General features: G+C 40.8%; 1 protein-coding gene across 1 annotated transcript; it reads right to left on the bottom strand.

Moving 5' to 3' along the window:
- Positions 1-8,107: 8,107 nt before the first annotated feature.
- Positions 8,108-9,376, bottom strand: HTR1A (5-hydroxytryptamine receptor 1A). The gene has a single exon (XM_059416633.1). It carries the CDS (start codon positions 9,374-9,376, stop codon positions 8,108-8,110), a length of 1,269 nt encoding a protein of 422 aa, XP_059272616.1.
- Positions 9,377-20,593: the final 11,217 nt, after the last annotated feature.

The following is a 20,593-nucleotide window of genomic DNA, read 5'->3' on the forward strand; positions in this document are numbered from 1 at the left end:
ACTTGTGATCTCTATCTGTCAAGTAAATAAATAAAATCTTTTTTAAAAATTTTTAAAAAACCCTCTAAAATGGATTGCAGTGATGGCTGCCCAACTCTGTGAATGCACTAAACCCCTTGGTGGGTTTAGTGGGTTAATGAAAAGAATGTGAATTATATCTCAATAGATCTGTTTTCAAAATAAAACTAATATACAACATAGCAAGATGTCAGTGGTAGCATAGTAGGATGTTAAATTCAGCGTGACTTGGCTTGCCAAGCTAATTCTTTTGTTTGTTTGTTTGTTTCCACTATGTACAGTATATGCCAGAGTCTGGGGATTATAGGACTATATGACACTAGTAAGACCCCTTTCAGGGCTTCCCATGACCTCACCCCTAACAGGCTAAATACAAATATTTTCAACCTAAATGAGTCTGCTGTCAAGAACTGAGAAAATTCTAGAATTTGAGCACACAAATCCTTAAATCTTCAATTTCCTGCTATTTCCTGTTGGAAATTTACCCTTTATAGATTTCATAGTAAATTGTATCAGATTTAAGATTTATTTCTTCAAGTGTTCATTTTCACCAACCCTCAACCTCTGGTAACTTTTTCAAGACGTCTACTTAAATGTTACTTTATCTGCGGGCCCTTCCTTGAGCATCCTATAAAAAATAGGAACACTAGTGGTGCCAGGGTGGCTCAGTCAGTTAAGTGTCTGCCTTTAGCTCAGGTCACGATCCCAGGTTCCTGGGATAGAGCCCTGCCTAGGACTCCTTTCTCAGTAGGGAGCCTGCTTCTCCCTCTCCCTCTGCCTGCCGCTCCCCTGCTTGTGCACTCGCTCATTCTCTGTCAAATAAATAAATAAAATTCTTTAAAAAATAGGAACACACTTCCCTCCATCTCAGGACATGCCATATATCATATACTTTTTTTCCCGTAATGCTGATCACCATCTGATATATCAGTATGTGTGTGTGTGGGGGGGGGGGTTGTTAATTTTTTCTCTTTCCTTCTCTGGAATGTAAACTTCTTAAGGCATGAGACTGTATTGGCTAGCCTTTTCAGCATGACAAATGACCTTCAAATTTTAGTGCCTTAAAATAACAACTATCTATTTTGTTCACAAGTCTGTGCTTTGACAATTTGGTAACAAATGAAGGTGGGAGGCTTCTCTGGAGTTAGCTGTGCTCACTTTTGCATCTGTAGTCAGCATCTGAGTCACTTGAGGTCTGGCTCATCCATGATGGCCCTGGCTAGGATGACTCTTCTGGTGGTCTCCAGCAAGTGAGCCCAGGCTTGTTTACCTGGTGGTTGTGCAGAATTCTGAAGGAGCATGTGGAAAAGTGCAAGGCCTCATACGCTGCATGGTCACATCAATCTGGCATGTTTTATTGGTTAAAGCAAGTCAAAAGGCCAGCCCAGCGAGAAAGCCTCCAGACCTTTGTAGGAGAAGCCAAAAGTCACATTGCAAAAAAAAAAAAAAAAAAAAAAGTGCACACATGGAGGGCAGTAACTGTGGTTACTACCACAGACACTTCATCTGCTTGGTTCACTGTTGTCTTTGAAGTACGTAGAACAGTGTCAGGCCCACAGGTAGTCCTGAAATATTTTTTTTTTAAGATTTTATTTATTTATTTGACAGACAGAGATCACAAGTAGGCAGAGAGGCAGACGGGAGTGGGGGGAAGCAGACTCCCTGCTGAGCAGAGAGCCCGATGTGGGGCTCAATCCCAGGACCCTGCGATCATGACCTGAGCCGAAGGCAGAGGCTTTAACCCACTGAGCCACCCAGGCGCCCCGGTAGTCCTGAAATATTAGTTGAATGAATGAATGAATCATCTGCCCACTATTCCTGAACAAGAGGCTGTCCCAGAAACTGCCCCTTCTCCATTGCAAATCCTTACAATGCAACATCTGCTTGCAAGAACACACATTGTGAATATTTGCAACTGGAGTCCTGTCTCTCCTGTTCTGTTCAAGTTACAATCAGCTTCCACTACTGCTTTCTCTCTTACTGCTTCTCATAACGTCACCCTAATTATTCCCAGAAACAGTGAAGCATACTAGATTTCATAAAACGCTTCTCATCCAAGTTTCAAAACACTTCCTCCTCCATCTCCACAGGTATACAACCTGTAAGATAGGTGAGTCCTATGGTCTACTCCGTCCCTGTTCCTCCTCCCAGCCAGCCTGTTTCCCCTTCTTTCTTCAAACTTGAATACAAGGGAGACACATCGGAACAACCAATTGCCAGTGTAAGACATCTCCTTGAAATCTGCCCTGCAGAACTTGCCAAAAGCTGGACAATTGTGCAGTGTTACAGACAGGCCTCATAGAAATGACTGGATCATTTACTGAAGTGTCTGGGGACCCAACTCATTCCCCTATCCCTGCCACTGCCACAAAGCACAGTGAGATGGAAAAGAGAAGTAAGTCACTTTATACTCTAACCTCCTGGATCTAGATTTTCTAGGAATATCTGGTTTCAGGATCAAACAGGTCTGCCATGGTTCTTGGTAACTGGACTTGAAGAGGAAAGTGGATTGGGACACCTGGGTGGCTCAATCAATTAAGCATCCATTAAGCCTTCAGCATAGGTCATGATCCCAGAGTCCTGGGATAGAGTCCCACATCCAGCTCCTTGCTCAGCAGGAAACCCGCCTCCCCCTCTGCCTGCTGTTTCCCCTGCTTGTGTACTCTCTCTCTCTAACAAATAAATAACATCTTCAAAAAAAAAAAAAAAAGAGGAAAGTGGATTATTCTGCTCTCCACTGGGTCAACTGGACAGACTCAGTCTTCCGGGCTTCTTGTGTCCTTACCATACTGCCCATCATGGTATGTTGGGTTACCCTTCTTGAAAGCCTGCTGTAGTACCTTGGATTTGTGGCTCTCCCCAAAATACAGCATGTTCCACAAAAAGAAAATAAAAGTGTATCAACAACCAGGGTATTGATCCAAGCATTGTTCTCTGAGGATCATTCCTCACATACTCTCCCAAATGACAAACTGTTCAAATGCTGTGACATGTATCAATACTTTCCCAGAAGGCCCCTGCCATCTGGGCTGGAAATTCTCTTAGCAGAGAACAAAAGCCTTTTTATATTTACAGATTAAGCTAAAAACAAAACAAAACAAAAAGAAGACGACGACCCAGAGGAGATTGTTTTAATCTTGATTTCCCCTTTTCTGTCATTTGCCCCCAACTCCAAGTTTCTTCAGCATCTTCAACTCCCTCCCTCCTCACATCCAGACACCAGGTCCGCCAGATCATTCTTTGATGTCTAACTCATCTTCCATTCCTCCTGCTGAACCCCACAGTCAGGCCTTCATTGTTTCATTCACATCATTGAAATCAGCTCCAAACGGAACACTTCTGTCCTCATTCTTAGTGATCTACACTGACTAAAACTCTAGTTCGAACTTTTTAACCTGGAATTATAATGATCCCACATTTGATCTCTAGAACTCTCTTCTATACCTACCCGTTGCTACACGAATCTTCTACTTTGGCTGAGGTGCTCTAATTGGCATTTCTGAAAGGATTTGTTACCCCAAATTTAAACGGTGTATTGTGTGAAAATCACTTGGCAAAGCCTTAAACATTACATAAGTGTGAATTATTCTGTCTTGTACCTACCCCCAATCAATCTTTTGTCAATAGATATTAATAGTTATTATTAGTCTTTTGTCAATAGTTATTAATAGTCATTAATAGTTAATGGTTCTCTCCCTATTCATAAGTGCCCTTACTCTGTCAAAACATTCTTCCTCTAATCTAGTTACCCCAACTGCCATTTCTCTGACTTTATAGGTTCATCTTTTCTTTCTCTTCCCAGACCTTTCTGATACAACACATAGGAAGCCGTGAACCTGCATGTTTTTCCAAGAGCTCCACCTCCTCAACCAACCCAGGCTACCAGCATTCATCAATGCAGTCAGAAATTTCATCGCATGCCCCCACTTGACAAGAAGAAGGGATCAAGTTGTCTTTGGCATCTCATAAAGTATGTCTGCCTTTTCATACCACCCCCATCCATGTGTCCACAGCTCAGTCCTGGATGCTTTATGCAGCTGTTCCCTACCTAAACTTTCCTACCCACCCCCAGCTCACAGAAATCTTTGTCCCCTGAATTCTTACATAGCCAAACTCTTGTGACTTGTCCTGTGGAATGATACTAATATTCTACCATTAGTATTCCTTCAGCCTTCGTAGCTTGTTCTTATACACCCCAATGGGTTGGAAACTCCTTCAAGGTGACAAAAGTATCTTATATTAATTTGTAGACCCATATTTCAACATCCTTTAATGAAGCCTGACACACAGTGGCTCCTAATTTGTTATCCAGGCTTGTTAGACACACTGGAAGTGAATGATAACTATTTTCCTTCTCAGTTTGAGTGTTGAGAGAAACTTGGGAAGGCCTGCAGAAAACAAAAAACCATTCTCCCGTTGGAAGAATGGATGCCAGAGCAGAGAACAAGGGCCAAGAAGGGAGATCCCAGAATCTAAAAGACAACTCTTCCAAAGGCATCATTTTACTCAAGGTGAGGGACACATACATTTAACAGTTTTCAAATGAGAAATTCTAGACAGCTTTTCTTCTCCCCATTCCCCTGTCTTTACTCTTCATTATTGGGAGAACATGAATATACATACATTGTCTGTACAAGGCTGCCTGCCGCTTCAGAGAGCTCTCTTCTGGGGCCAAAACAGCCCCGACCTCTGTGTTCCCTGTGGGGTGTACTGGGCATACCCTGCAGTCATCATTCTGATACCAGAAAGCAGTGGAATTAACAAACACAACCTGGGAAACAAGAGGCATTGCTGATGATTCCAGCCAGGGAAAAGAGAGCATAAAAATTAATTTTAACATAGTAATAGATCTTCCATACAGAATCCCACTACCAACTGAGCCCCAGACAGAAAGGAAAATGCCCCTCCACTTTTAATTGAGTGACAAACACCAAAACAATGACTTGCTTTACTTGAAACCAGGGGAGGCGATTTTCTTCTAGCTACAAGTTGTGGGGAAAACAGAGGAGGGGCATCAGACTATCCACTGCTTTAAAAACACAAGATGTGGTTGTGTTTCTTGTTGCTTTCATCAGAGGCTGTATTTCTCTTCTGCATGTCCTCAACCCTGTCCATATTAATTAGAAAGATGTCTAAGTCTTAACCATAGGTGTCAGTCAGGGAAAATTCATGGTTTCATGGCTAAGTGATGAGATGTGACCTTCTCTTTTCAGAGACAGGATTTTTTTTTTTTAAAGAAATCATTCATTTAGAATGAGTTTCAGTACTAAAAACTAAATTATTTCCCTACGTGTCACATCCCTGATCTGTATAACAGAATCTTCCCCTGATGATTGTATTTTTTAACTTTAATTTTTAAATAATACAAATAAAGACAAGTAGACAGTAATTCCGATTAAAATAAAGATGCATGTGTTACTGATATCAGTTTATTGTAGCATTACCATTAATGAAGTCCTTTATTGTCACAGAGAAAAGTGAATGTCAATTTTGATACATATATATACTTTGTCTTAATACAAAAATTAAAAGAAATAAAAAGCATCAGGGGCTGCTGACTGCTATGCACTTATTCCCCAAATTTCTCTATTGCCTTGGCAATTATACCCAATTGGATGCTCCTTCCTCATTTTCATGTAATTCCTCCAAAGTAGGAAGAATAAATGTCCAAAAGCCATTCCCATACAGTTCTGTAAGAGACACAAATAAATGGAAGACTCAAGACTTTGAATATAACACTTGCTGGCCAAGGCATAAGTTGGATAAACAAATTTTGAGCTAGAATTATTTTACATATATAATTTAATCTAAAATTAAGGAAGACACACAGAAAAGTGCATTTTTTCCATACAGGTGTACTGAAATTATTGTAAGAAAAAAAAGAAAGAAAGAAAAAGAAAAAAAAGAAAGAAATTAAATTTTCAAATAATAATTTTCGGACTTAAGAAGTCTACCTTAGTCCCTTATTCAGCATTACATATGCATGAACAAACCAGCCACTGACTGTCCAGAGTTCTACTATATCTTAACTGGATATGATGCTTATTCTTAGTTTCAGTTAGAGAAAAAGATATCAAACGGAGGCTTTGTTCTGTTGACAAACAAGAAAATGGCTTCAGTGATAGTGCTGTCTTTTCACCTTCTTAATCCTAAACACAAGTGAACATTCCATTGGCAACTTTGGCAACCCTGTTCTCAAAACAGCGACCGCAATCATTCAAAAGGTCCAGTTGAAAGGAGAGAAGAGAAAAATCAATAACTTTGTGCAATTACTGGAAAACACAAACGTTAGTCATCAGAAAATTAGAGGCTACATCTAACTTACACACCTCTTGATTCCAGTCCTGTGGATGGAAATTTACATTCAAAAGGAGCACCAAAATAACTTCCCTTCTGGGGGCAGTAAAGATTCTAACTGGCTTCTCAGCAGAAGTGGCAAGGTTGAAAGAATAACTTTTGTGGGGGAGAAAGCTTGGAGTGCTCCATATATTTAAATGGCAAGAAACTGGTTTGTCTTAGACCTGTGGCTCACATCAGGCCAAGGAGCAAACATAATAACCCTGTACAAGAGTCTCAGGAACTCCTCAGCGAGAGCACCCCTAACTAGTCTTTGGGGCCCTATTATTTAAAGTAACTCCCTGTGAGGTCACATACAAAGCCTATCGGGACCCATCTCATTGGAAGCCTGGAATTCCTATTTGGAAAGCAAAGTCCTGGTAACTATGTGTGCTAGACTTCCTACAGAACAAATCCCGTTTAATGTTAGGACACGCTTAACAGAAATATTCTATCCGAAAGGACAGGGGTATCTAAGAGGAAAGTCTGCATCCTTTGGATGAAACTGCCCTTTCGGGTTCCACGAGGAGCGCCACCTGCAGCCGGGGCCGCGCGCACTGACGTCTCCTCCCTCTTAAACGCCCGACACCACCCTCTTTGGCTTCCCGGGTCCCGCTTGTCCCGCCGGAGCTAGCTCCGGCTTCGGCAACCCCCGTGGTTTATCCGCCCTTCTGCGCGCCCCTCGGCGTAAACGGAGGAATGGCTTTAGTTCGGTAGACTTTCTTGCGCGCGCGCCGGGAGCGCAAGCCGCACAGCCGCTGGCTGCGGAGGCGCGGGGCTGGTAAGCGGCCGGGAGGCCTGAGCACGTACGCCTTGTTGGTCGGCACAGCCCGCGGTAGGTAAGTCGCGGCGCCGGAACGTGCAGACGCGCGGGGAGCCTATACAAACCGAAGTCTGTTTTCCCTTTCCACTGATTGTCAGTTTCTTTGGTGAGTGCTGACGCCAAGGCAAGCACGGATAAAAATCGTTCCGCACTCCCTCCTCGCTCTCCCCCACTGGCCCAGTTTTGCTTGTACTTACAAGTGCACTCTAAGAGACAGCTTCTGGCCACTTGTTTGGAGTCCCGGAAGACAGAGCAGGGGCTGTGCGCGGAAGAGATACTCTGCAAGTCTACACCGGGGGGCGGGGATTCCCAGGGAAACCACAGTCACTGGGAAAAACAGACCTTCCAGCTTTTCCCGACTAGCAAACCTAGGCATGAAACTGGGGAGGAAAAGTGAGTTTCTAGGGTAGGATGGCGGGGCAGGTTTGGAAATCGGGAATGAAGCAAACTCCTGAACCTTAAATCCAAGTTCTAGCTGTGGGGCGATCATGTGGGAGCGGTTAGTGGGCGCGGCGGCTGCATGTACTGTTTATTTTTCTGTGTAGATTTTTTTTTTTTTTTTTTTTTTTTTTTTTGCCTTGAATGGCTTAGGCTTAAACTTCCGCCGCGAAGATTTGGGGTGCGGAAGAGGGAGGAGGCAAGTGCAGAGTTCAGAACTGATTCTGAGGCCAAAGGCTGAGCCAAGATCGCTTATCACGGAGCGGGGAGTTTCCCACCCCCTCCAGACCTCTCTCTGGGGCTCTTTGCACAAAGCGCACTCCCTCCGAGCAGGGTATTGGGCGACGGAAGTGAAGGGACGAGGTCTGGAAGCGGGGACCCCGAGCAGCGGAGAAGGTCAGAGGAAATTAGCGAGCTATCAGAAGTGTTGATTCCAGAAGACTGGAGGAGGAAGAGAGGATGGGGCGGGCCTACTCGCCGACTACTCCACCATCATCGGCGGCAGAATTTGCACTTGATGATCTTCTTAAACGCGTTTTGGAAGTCTTTGTTGAAGTAGGCGTAAATGACAGGGTTGAGCAGAGAGTTGGAGTACCCCAGCCAGTTGATTATGGCTCCGAGCAGGGTGGGCATCTGGCAGCTGCTCTCACAGAAGGGCAGGACCAGGGCCACGATGAAAAAGGGCAGCCAGCAGAGGATGAATGTGCCCATGATGATGCCCAACGTCTTCACCGTTTTCCTCTCCCGGGCCAGGGCCATCTTGCGCTTGGCCTCGGCGTTGCGCTCATTCTTCTTCTCGAAGGAGGCGGGGGTGCAAGGGATAGTACCCGCCTCGCTGGGCAGCGGCAGGTGCTCTTTGGAGTTGCCCACCCTGTGCACTTCAATCACCTCCAGGGCGGCGCCATCCTCACCCTGCCTCACCGCGCCGTTGGTGCACAAAGTCCCCACTGCCTTGTTCTCCACACCCTGCCTCCATTCTCTGCTCCCCGGATCGCCGTTCACGCTCTTCTTGGGCTGCGGGGCCGGCGACACCCCAAAGCGGGTGTCCGCTCCCTTCTTCTCCACCTTCTTGACTGTTTTGCGGATGCGGAAGCGCGCAGCTCGGAAGATGCGCCCGTAGAGAACCAGCATGAGCAGCAGCGGGATGTAGAAAGCGCCAAAGGTGGAGTAGATAGTGTAGCCGTGGTCCTTGCTAATCGTGCACGCGTCGGGGTCGGAGCGGTCTTCGGGGGTGCGCCAACCCAGCATGGGCGGGATGGAGATAAGGAAGCCAATAAGCCAAGTGAGCGAGATGAGCGCAGCGGCGCGCCGGGGCGTCCTCTTGTTCACGTAGTCAATGGGGTCCGTGATGGCCCAGTACCTGTCCAGTGCAATGGCGCACAGGTGCAGGATGGATGAGGTGCAACACAGCACGTCGAGGGCGATGAATAGGTCACAGGTGACCTGCCCCAGCGTCCATTTGTTGAGCACCTGGTAGAGCGCAGCCATGGGCAGCACCAGCACCGACACCATGAGGTCGGTGACAGCCAAAGAGCCGATGAGATAGTTGGCCACATTCTGCAGGGAGCGCTCCAGGGCGATGGCGGCCACCACGCACGCATTGCCCAGCACCGCGCAGAAAATGAGCGTGCCCAGCAGAAGTGAGGTGATCACTTGGTAGCTGAAGGTCACGTCGGAGATGCCAGTAGCGTTGCCGCGTGTCCCGAAGGGACCCTCGGACAAGGTGGTGTTGTTGCCCTGTCCCGGGTTGAGCAGATCCATGCCTGCGCGCCCGGCGGGGGGGAGGGGGAGGGGAGAAAGTGCTGCGTTAGGATCCCCCCTCGCCCCTCCCCCTGGGGTCTTCTACCCCTCTCTCCTGGGGAGTTTCAGGTGGAGGGAATGCAGGGACTCAAGCAAGAAGTTCTTACTGCTCAGGCGAGGGCATCTCCGAGGAGCAGCTTCCAGGCGCTCCCTGGGCTCCCTTGGTCCAGCAGCCTCAGAGACTCCAGCTGGGGAAGGAGTTCGCCAGAAAAGAGCTTCGGGACCTCTGGGCGTTGGAGAGGTGGCTGGAACATCTGTTTCTCACTGTCCATTTTACTTTGCCTCTGCCCAACTGGCTGCCGGAGTCGGAGTCTCCCCACTAGCCAACAGTCTTCAATCTTAGAAGTATCTGGAATAGAGAAGCCTCATCCTCTAAGGTCACTCTGACTCTCCTCTTCCTGCTTCTCTCCCTATCCCTTTTCCACTCTCTCCTCCTGTCTCCTTTCTAGAAAGCCTTCTCCCCACCCTCTTCAGTCTCCCTCTTTCTTCTCACTCCCCTTTCCTTATCCTTCCTTGCGTCGCTCCCACAGCTCTGAGAGTGTCCCTCCCTCCCACGCTAACCCTCCCCTCCTAACACTTCCCCAACCCTGAGTGTCTCTTTCCTCTGGGTCCCCGCCCTCCTCTCCCACTAGATCAGCGTCTTTTCGTTCTAGCCCCTTTTGGTCGGCAGAGATTCAGAATTCTTTTCCACCGGATCTGCCGCGGGTCAGACCAATATTACAACGTATAACTCCGCCTCTCACCCAGCCAAACTCGAGAGGGGAAAAAAATCCTAACTATCCATTGCTTCATATTTCTATCAAATTATTAAGTAGAGTTAGCAGCAACAGAGTGGCAATAGAAAATGAGAAAAGGAGCCACATGGAGTCTGAACGGGGAGGTAGACAGTCCTAGGTTCGTCTGTAAATTATTGTTAATTGATGGGAAGAAGACAAAGTGGTTCTTAGCTTTTTAAAGAAGCCAGCAATTTCATTATCTGACAGTCCAGCCTGACTCCCTTCGGGAGGATGTTGCCTGTGGCTTTATTTATTTATTTATTTTTAACCTTGGGTAATTAGGGTGGAAAGGAATTATAAAGGACGTGTCAATGGACAGTAAATAGCTGTGTATAAAAGTAAAGGGAAAAGGCTCAATTCCACATGCATTCTATACACATACATATACACATTCCTTTCCATTACCATTACCTTTTTAATATCAATAAACATTGCCACTTTTCATAGCTTTGTGACGAGTAAATGTAGGGAAGGGAATCTTTTGCCTGTATTCTGTAAATAAGGTTGGGCATTTTATATGGCTTTTGCTTCTTCTTCACCTGAACCTGCAAACCTCTAAGGGAACTTGGTGGAATCCCTGGTCTCTGGCCCGCAGTTTCTCTTAAGCACCGATATCAGCTTCAGCACTTGGGACAGCTCTAGGCAATAAGGGCTTATATCGCCACCTTCCGGCAAATGCTTTGGAGAGCCACCTAGAAAGCCTTGGCTTGCAGAAATTAAGCAGGTACAGAGGCGATCCCATAACTTCATGGAAGGAAAATAGTTATTAAAAGAAAAGTAACATTGAACTTTGTATTTCTTCTCCTGCTTCACTCAAAAATTTCTTTTTTGCCCTCTTTTCCTCTTAATCTTGTATATCGAGCCTATTCTATTCTCTAGCTCTTTTTGCAAGCCCACAGAACGGCCATTCAGAGGTTATATCTGGGAATAAGGTATTAATAGACCTAGGCAAACATCTTCACCTGTGTTGGTTTTGTACTGACAAAGGCTGATCTTCAGAACTCGCACATTTGCACACATTCATTAATGGAGGGGGGAAACAGTACTGGATTTTGCAAATGGGCATGACAACATAGAAAATAAATAGACTACTATGGGTTGGCTCTAAACTGTTTCTTTTACCAGAAAGGCACATTTAATCCCATTTGAACATAGGTAAAGAATGGGACTCCCAATATACTAGAAAAAAAAAAAACATGTAACACAACAAAGTTCACTCATAGATGCTGATTACATGACTGAAGTGAAGGAAACGTGCAGAATGCAACTCTACAAACAGATATGACTAGGCATGACTCTAGTTAACAGGCACAGATTCACCTCGGGTAGCAATAGTCTTGATACTGTGTTCAAATATGAGCTGAATTTTATGTCTTTGAATTCTTCAAGACCAAACAAAAGAGCAATCACCAACGTGTCAGAGAAAATCTAATTGGGCTGATGCATACAGTACAGGGCAATGTGTTTGGGGATGGATTGTTTTACAATGCAGTGCTGGGCACAGTTCCCACTCAATCATTTCAGCATGCCACAATAATGAACCTGACATTTATAATGATTCATGGCATTGAAAAGAAAGAGATAAGTATACATGGAAATACTGGCTACAGACTCTGAAGATGTCTTTTTAAGATTTGTGAAGGTACTGATTCCCCTTTCAAAATAACCTCACAAAAATGGAACTAAATAGCTGTGTTAAAGTACAGTTGTGGGTCCAGAAATTATAGTAGGAAAATAATTAAAATCTGGATTCTCCAAAGATGAAATTTTGGAAACAGAGTTGATAACATAAAAGTAAAAAGAAATTTAAATTTTGAGAATAAATATATACATATCAAACACATTCTTGAATAGGAATCCTGTCTAACTTCGTGCATATAAATACATGTCAGTAAATATGTCTGTCAGCAATATGTATTCATCTATTGGATCCCATATGGTTTAATAACTGACAAATTTATTTTTTCCTTTCAGGAAAGCTAAATTTGTTTAAATCTGGAATTAATTACATTCATGAGGTCTGGCATTTGCTATTCTGCTATAATATTCTACAATGCAGCATTTTTATAAGTTGAAAAATAATCTCAAGTACTTCATGTCTTCTATAGGAAGAATGTACATAATATTTCAAACATTTCATTTCTCAAAATTTATAACAAGATGTTTAGGCACTCTTATGAACACTAAGAAGAAAACAGAAACATGAAAAGGATATATAGCACTGATTCTGGTGCCATAAACATCAAGTGACCAATAGTTGGTTATATAACCTTTGTTGAACTAATACTACCATAACAGATACTAAAAGCACAATGATATCGCATTTCTTTTTGTTCACACTTTGCCATTCTTCTAAGCTCAACCCTTAGAGACACAGAATCCCAGATACACAAGAAGAAAATGGTGCAGCCCAAAGATCTGGGTAGTTAGGCTCTTGTTCTACAAGGCCTTTGAAATTAGCCTGAAGAAAAGCTAGCCTTAAAGCAGATGTTATTGATGACATTGCTTGAAAACAAAACTTGCAGTCATTTTGCTTTTATTTCTTGTTTGAATTTACTAGATGCAACTTGTCAGTTATGGATCTGGAGTATGATACACCATCCATCATGTGAAATTTCTCTAAAATAGTTTATGAGAGATAAAGATTTTTAACATTTTCACAGGAAATTTGATATGAGTCCTGCATTTCAATGTAGTTCTTTGACCAGGAATATAAGATAAAAAGATATTAAGCTGATAATATACTTAAAAAAAATCTTTGCTGTAAAGTCTGAATGGGCTGTCATTAACTGAAGGCTTAGCAATGGCTGGGGCTTCTCAGTAATTGACATGTTTGTCCATAATTCCTAAATCATGGCTGATTTTTCTGCTAATGAGGACATATATAGTCAAGCGTTGAAAATGTACTTAGGAGATTACAAAGGTGATTTCTAAAAGCTCCTATTAAAAAAAAAGTTTTTAGGGGTGTCTGGGTGGCTCAGTGGGTTAAGCCTCTGCCTTCGGCTCAGGTTCTGATCCCAGGGTCCTGAGCTAGAATCCACGCATTGGGCTCTCTGCTCCATGGGGAGCCTGCTTCCCCCCCCCACCCCTGCCTACCTCTCTGCCTACTTGCAATCTCTGTCTGTCAAATAAATAAAATCTTTTTTTTTTAAAGTTTTTATTTTTTTTTCAAATGGAAACTAGGAGAGATTTTTTTTTAAGGTAAAAATACCATTCTGAATTTAATTTTCCCCAGTCATCAAACAGTAAAGCAATAGGGCAATTGTAGTTCTTCCAGAACTGTAGATCTTTACTGGAATTCACTAGAAAAACAAAATAAACTTCCAAGAGAGGTGTTTGCTTAAATAATGTAGTCCTCTGATTATCAGTGAGAATTAACTGTCATCTAAAAAAAAAAAAAATACAACTAAAATGCAAGAGAAAGAATTCTCCTGTAAAACTGAGCACACTTTTTTTTAAAGGTTTTATTTATTTATATGTCAGAGAGAGAGAGAGAGAGAAAGCATGAGTGGGGAGGAGGGTGAGAGGCAGAGAGGGAAGCAGGCTCCCCGCTGAGCAGGAACCCCATGTGTGACTCAATCCCAGGACCCCTGAATCATGACTTGAGCTGAAGGCAGACTGTTAACTGGTTAACCAGGTAACCAACTGAGACACCCAGGCGTCTCCTGAGCACACTTTTTTTTGGTGTGCAAATCCTCACCATGCCCCTTCCTCTGACGGTATTGTTCTTTCACTGCTCTTTGTACATGTCAGGCACTTCCTAGAGGCCTAGAGCTGCACATGGTTTTCAGTACCAAAGCACAAACAGTGGAGCCTCCATCTCTGCTCCTGAGAACCATTTCAGATTGGCTTGGGTCATTTAACACACCCGCTAAAACCACAGCATATGGAGTGGAGAACGAACACAATGTAACATGTATTCACTAGGTGCACAACCTTGGGCAAATCGATTAACCCTCTTGTTTCCTGAGTAGTAAAATGAATGTGATAATAAACTTGCAAAGATTAAATGAACTCAATAAATACCCAAGAGAGGTAACAGTAACAGTAGTAATAGTGATGCAAAGTAAAAATATTAAACCTCTCTCTACTGACAATTGCTGAGCAATGCAGAGAAAGAGATTTAGGTAGGCTTAGTGAAAGAGCAAGAACTTGGAAAAAAAAATCACCCTCTCAGGTCAGAATTTGTTGTGAAAACAGTGTGCCCATGAATGTGACATTCTTCCTATTCCTTAAAGTGTTTGGGAAGCTTGCAGTTCTTTAGGAAATTCTGAGTACAAGATAAGTGAATAAAGATGTGAGCTCTGCATTCTAGAACTTGCTGACTTAAGTCAGAAGTTACTGAAAGATCAAAAAAAAAAAATGTCAACAGAAGTTCAGTAATCACTTTTGAATTGGAATCTGCCCTTTCTCTGGGAGCTTAGCCATTTGTTCAAAAGCATAAAATAAATAATTGAAATTCATAGCTTCAGTATAAGGTATAAAAGTATGATTTTTAAAAAGTCAGTACTTTTGTTATAAGTAATTAAGAAATTATAGTGGCAGGTGTTAGTAAATGTACTTTCCCGAGCTCAATCCTTCTATGCTTTCTTTCTGACAATATTTTCAGAGCTCAGCTCTGAAAGAATAAGAGCATAGTTGAGAAAAGAAAATTGTTTGGAGTTTTAGCTCAATATTTCCCTGTTATTCTAAGGGTAGTTGGTAATTAAATTCCATCTAATGATGGAAACAAACAAAATGGAAACAAAATTTAATTACTGTATTAATCTAACAATAGTTGGAGGGCAATGCCTACATTTTTATTAGCTTTGGCAAGTAACATTTTTGTTGTAAAGCTAAAGACAGTATTCAATGTATTATTTCAATCTTGTTTAAAAACAACACTGCTCTATTGAAGCAATAGTATGTTAGTTGGTAATAGTGTCTCAGGGCCACAGTTTTGGATTCAAATGAGTACTCTACCACTTATTAGACTTGAATTTTTCCTTAGTTTTTTTTTTCATTTTATTACACGTTAAATAAGACATACCAAAAATATAAAGAATAATAAAGTGTAAAGGTTGCTACAGTACTTATATAAGTACTTACATTAAAAATATAGTGTAAAGATTACTATAGTAAATATATAATATATGTATACATTAATAATTAAAGATTATAATACTTAAGAACAAAAATAGTGTGATTCCATTGAAGCCTCTGTTTGGTCTTGAACTGTTACTCTCATGAATGACTTCACAGTTGTATATCATCTGTGTGTCACTAAGCAGTACAGAAATGGTATCATTCTCTATACGTTCTTTTGCGACTTTTTCTTTGCTCAACATTTTCTTTGTGAAATTAATCTGCATTGATACAAGCACCTCTAGTTCATTTATTTTCATCGTTGTGTAGATTTAAATTGTATGAATAATGCCACAAATTATTTATCCATTCTCTGTCTAGTGAGTCTTTAAACCCTCTCCAAACATTCGCTTTTATAAACAGTACTTCAATGAGCACTCATGTGCATCTTTTTTTTTTTTTTTAATCTTAGAGTAAACTAGATTAACACTTTTCAAACAAATCATACCGGGACTTTGCTTAAATGTAGATTATGACACCATAGGTCTGGGATGGGGCCCAAGACTTTGCATTTCTACCAAGCTCCTGGGTGACATTGATCTTGCTGATTCACAGACTGTACTTAGGGTAGCAAGGATCTGAGCATCCAGAAGTGGAATTATTGGGTTCTATGCTAGTAGATGTAGCCTAATTCTTCTCCAGCCTGGTTGTACAAAATTGCATAATCACTGTTGTGGGTTGAACTGTGTTACCCGAAAGGATTCAGTGTCTGTTGCTGTGAACTTTTTTTGGAAATGGGATCTTTGCAGATGTAATCAAGTTAAGGTGAGGTCATATACAATTAGGGTGGGCCCTAATCAAGACTGATACTCTTCTAAAATAAGGGAAATTTGAATAAAGACACAAATAGAGGAGATCCCATGAAGACACATAGACACACAAGGAAGAACACTGTGTGAAGAAAGAGACAAAAACTGGAATTATGCTGCCATAATTCAGGTAACGACAAAGACCATAGACAATCACCAGAAACAGACAGATTTCCCCATCAGAGAGTTTATGCTGTGCCAACATTTCATTTCAGATGGCTAGCATCTGGAATTGTGAGATGATACATTTCTATTGATTTAAGCCACCCAGTTGGTGGCACTTTATTATGGCAGCCCAAGGAAACTAAAACAACCACTAAAAGTGTATATGTTTTCATCACAGCATCAAGGTTGAGTGTTGTTTCATGTTTTTTTGCTGTGAATGATTGAATCATAGTTTTGCTTACCTTTAAACTTGGTTTTTGTTGTCTTTTTAAACTTACTGTTGTTTTAAGTCCATAATCTATTATAGGTTTTAATTTTTTTGTCATTTGTATTATTGAAGATATTTTCTCCCAAACTTGGCTCAGATTTTCACGTTTTAAAAGTGTCTTAAGATTTTACATTGTAGAATTTACATGTTTCATTTCAATTTAAATGAGTATTTCTGGTTTTGTTCTGTGCATTTCATGTTTTCCTTTAAAAAAAAAAAAAAACTCTTTTTCTACCTTGAGGTCATAAAGAGAAGCATAAACCATTTTTTCTAGTTTCATATTTAATTCATTAATTCACCTTGATCTGGCTTTTGCGTATATCACGTGAGGTAGGAATCTGCTTCAATTTTTACTGTAAGACTTCAGTTACTTAATACCATTTATTCAATGGTCAATCCTTTCTTTCTCCATCTTATAGAGTCTCCTCCATCATACATCATGCTTTCACATACCGACGAGTGTGCTGGGGTCTCTATTCTCTTCAATTAGTCTGTCAATCTCTATTCTAAAAAATACAGTGTCTTAATTTTTAAAATAAATTTAATATCTTATAATATCTGCTCTTTATTCCTCCTTAAAAGTTTCTTAGCTAGAAATGGCTTTTTATTGTTACATATTAACTTTGAATCAACTTTTCCGTCCCACCCCATTATGTCTACACAAAATTATTGTGGAATTTTCTAGGAATTTCACAATTTGGAAAGAACAGTCATCTTTATGATGTTGAATCTTATATGTTAATCTTGTTATCCATTTATTTGGCTCTTTTTTGCATTCAGTAAAATTTTAATTTTCTCAATTAATTACATGAACAGCCTTTGTCAGATTTTTCCTCCCCCCAGGTACCTTATTTTGTTGTTTTTGTAGTTGTGTTTGTATAGGTGTTATCTAATGTGAATGGTATATTTTTAAAAATGTATTTTCAATTGTTGCAAGTATATAGAATAATAATTAATAATAATTAAATTAAATATTAAAATTAAATAATTAATAAATTAAATTAATAATAATAATTAAATTGGTTTACCAATTACCAATAATTAAATTGGTTTACCTTTAGTGTACCTAATTTTAAACTATCTGTAGATAGTTTGTTTCTATGTTCACAACTAAATAATCTATAAACATTACAACGTATCTTTCTGTTTGAGCATTTTGCACTTAGCTTTTTGTTTCCTAATGAGCTTTCAAGAACCGCAGTTTAATATTTCAGAAATGCGGTAATAGCGAGCATGCTCAGCTCATTCATGATACTAGAGACAATATTTTTTTTTTTTAATTTTTTATTTTTTATGAACATATATTTTTATCCCCAGGGGTACAGGTCTGTGAATCGCCAGGTTTACACACTTCACAGCACTCACCAAAGCACATACCCTCCCCAATGTCCATAACCCCACCCCACTTCTCCCAGCCCCCCTCCCCCCAGCAATCCTCAGTTTGTTTTGTGAGATTAAGAGTCACTTATGGCTTGTCTCCCTCCCAATCCCATCTTGTTTCATTGATTCTTCTCCTACCCACTTAAGCCCCCATGTTGCATCACCACTTCCTCACATCAGGGAGATCATATGATAGTTGTCTTTCTCTGCTTGACTTATTTCGCTAAGCATGATACGCTCTAGTTCCATCCATGTTGTCGCAAATGGCAAGATTTCATTTCTTTTGATGACTGCATAGTATTCCATTGTGTATATATACCACATCTTCTTGATCCATTCATCTGTTGATGGACATCTAGGTTCTTTCCATAGTTTGGCTTAATGCTACACCACATGGTATGTTTCTGAAAGCTATACCATCAGCTTGAATAGTTCTATTTTCAGTTTTATTCCTAGACTTATGTCACTAATATTTTGTTTTAGGTTTTATGTCTAAATCCACAAGTGAGATTTGTCTTCAAGTTTCCCTTCTCGTACTGTCCTACTCTGACATTAATATTAAATGTCATGTCAACCTCAAAAATGAAGTATGGAATATTCCCTCACTTTGTGCTTTTTGAAATAGTTTTTATAAGAATTCTATTATCTGATAAAAACTATTTGGTAAAACTTGTCTATAAAAATATTTTGGCCTGATTTTTCTTTATGAGTATGTGTAACTCCTGATGCAATCACTTTAGGACTACAAGATAATGAAGGTTTTCTAATACTTCTAGAATCAATGTTTAGTTATAGTTTTCTTTTAAAATGTTTATTAAATGGAATATTACTCAGCCATCAAAAATAATGAAATCTTGGGTGCCTGGGTGGCTCAGTGGGTTAAACCTTTGCCTTCAGCTCAGGTCATGATCTCAGGGTTCTGGGATGGAGTCCCATATCCAGCTCTCTCCTCAACAGGGAGCCTGCTCCACCCCCACCCCCGCGCCGCCTGCCTCTCTGCCTACTTGTGATCTCTCTCTGTCAAATAAATAAATAAAATCTTCAAAAAAATCAAATCTTGCCATTTTCAATGATGTAATGGAACTAGAGGGTATCATGCTAAGTGCAATAAGCCAGTCAGTCAGTGAAAGAAGAATACCATATGATTTCACTCATATGTAAAATTTAAGAAACAAAACAGTGAACATAGGGGAAGGGAAGGAAAAATAAAGTAAGATAAAAACAAAGGAGGCAAACCATAAGAAACTCTTACGTATAGGAAGCAAACTGAGAGTTGCTGGAGGGGAGCTGGCTGGGAAGATGCGGTAATCGGGTGATGGGCATTAAGGAGAGCACCTGATGTGATGAGCGCTGGGTGTTATAGGCAACTGATGAATCACTAAGTTCTACCCCTAAAAGTAATAATATACAATATGTTAACTAACTTAGATTTAAATAAAATCTAAAGTAAAATGAAATGTACAAACTCCCATAAAATAAATAAGTAGTAGAAATGTAATGTACAACACTATGATTATTAACACTGCTATGTGATATGTCAGAAAGTTAAGAGAGTAAATTCTGAGTTCTCTTCACACACACACACACACATACACACAGTTTTTATTTTTAAAGTTGTTTAAATCAATGAACTGCTCCCTATCTGCAACCAATATCTTATTTTTCACCTTAATGTTATTTGTGTGACTTTTCCAATTTATACTTGACCAATCTCAACAAATATTATTTATTCTATTTTACTGTTTTGTGAAAGATGCAACCTTTATTGTTGTTGGTCGTCTGCATTGACTGTGCTTTATTTGCTTCATTTCTGCTTTTATCTTTGTTATGTTTTGTCTTCTTCTTAGGAACTATTGTTCTTTTTCTGACTGATAAGTTTTGTAATTAGCTCACTAAATATGATGTGTTTCTTAGCATAGGAATTTAGAAATATATATTTCCTTAGAAGTTACATTTCAACTACATCTAACAAATTTTGACATAGGCTATTATCTCTATTTGAGTCTAGCTATTTTCTGTTTTCCATTATTATTTCTAAATTGGGTAGTTTTAAAGCATTCTTTTAAACGTCAATTAAATGGGAGGAGCTTGGGAAGATGACAGAATAGGAGAACCCTGAGCTCACCTCATCCCACATTTTAAACTAGATGTCATCCACATCCAAGTCAATAAACCAGACAGTAATCTAAAGACTGGCAGAACAAATTCCACAACTAAATATAGAGGAGAAGCTGCATCTGAACAGTTAAGAAGGTCAGAAAGACAGAAGGAGGCTGCCCACAAGAGAGAGGGAGGTGCCTGATGGGGAGGGCAGAGAAAAAGGCCCTTACACCAGGGAGCTCACACAGAGAACACTAATCTCCATAACTGTTTGGCTTTGAAACCCAAAGGGGCTGGATTCTGTGAGTTTTTAAAACCAGTGGGACTTAAAGACTGGAGCTTTAAATTCAGCTGATTCACCACTTCCTGAGCCAGGGACACTGCCCTTGAAAAGACAGCATCTGGCTCAGAGAAGCAACTAAAAAAAATGGCATTTTACACAAAGCCTAGGGCAAATGGGAAACAGATATGATTTGGAAGCATCTTAGGGGACTTCTTTGAAAATGAGGGATCTGAGCACCATTTTTCCCCTGCCTCCCCAGCATGAACACAGAGC

Source organism: Mustela nigripes, chromosome 12 (assembly GCF_022355385.1).
Source record: "Mustela nigripes isolate SB6536 chromosome 12, MUSNIG.SB6536, whole genome shotgun sequence".
Taxonomy (NCBI): Eukaryota; Metazoa; Chordata; class Mammalia; order Carnivora; family Mustelidae; genus Mustela; species Mustela nigripes.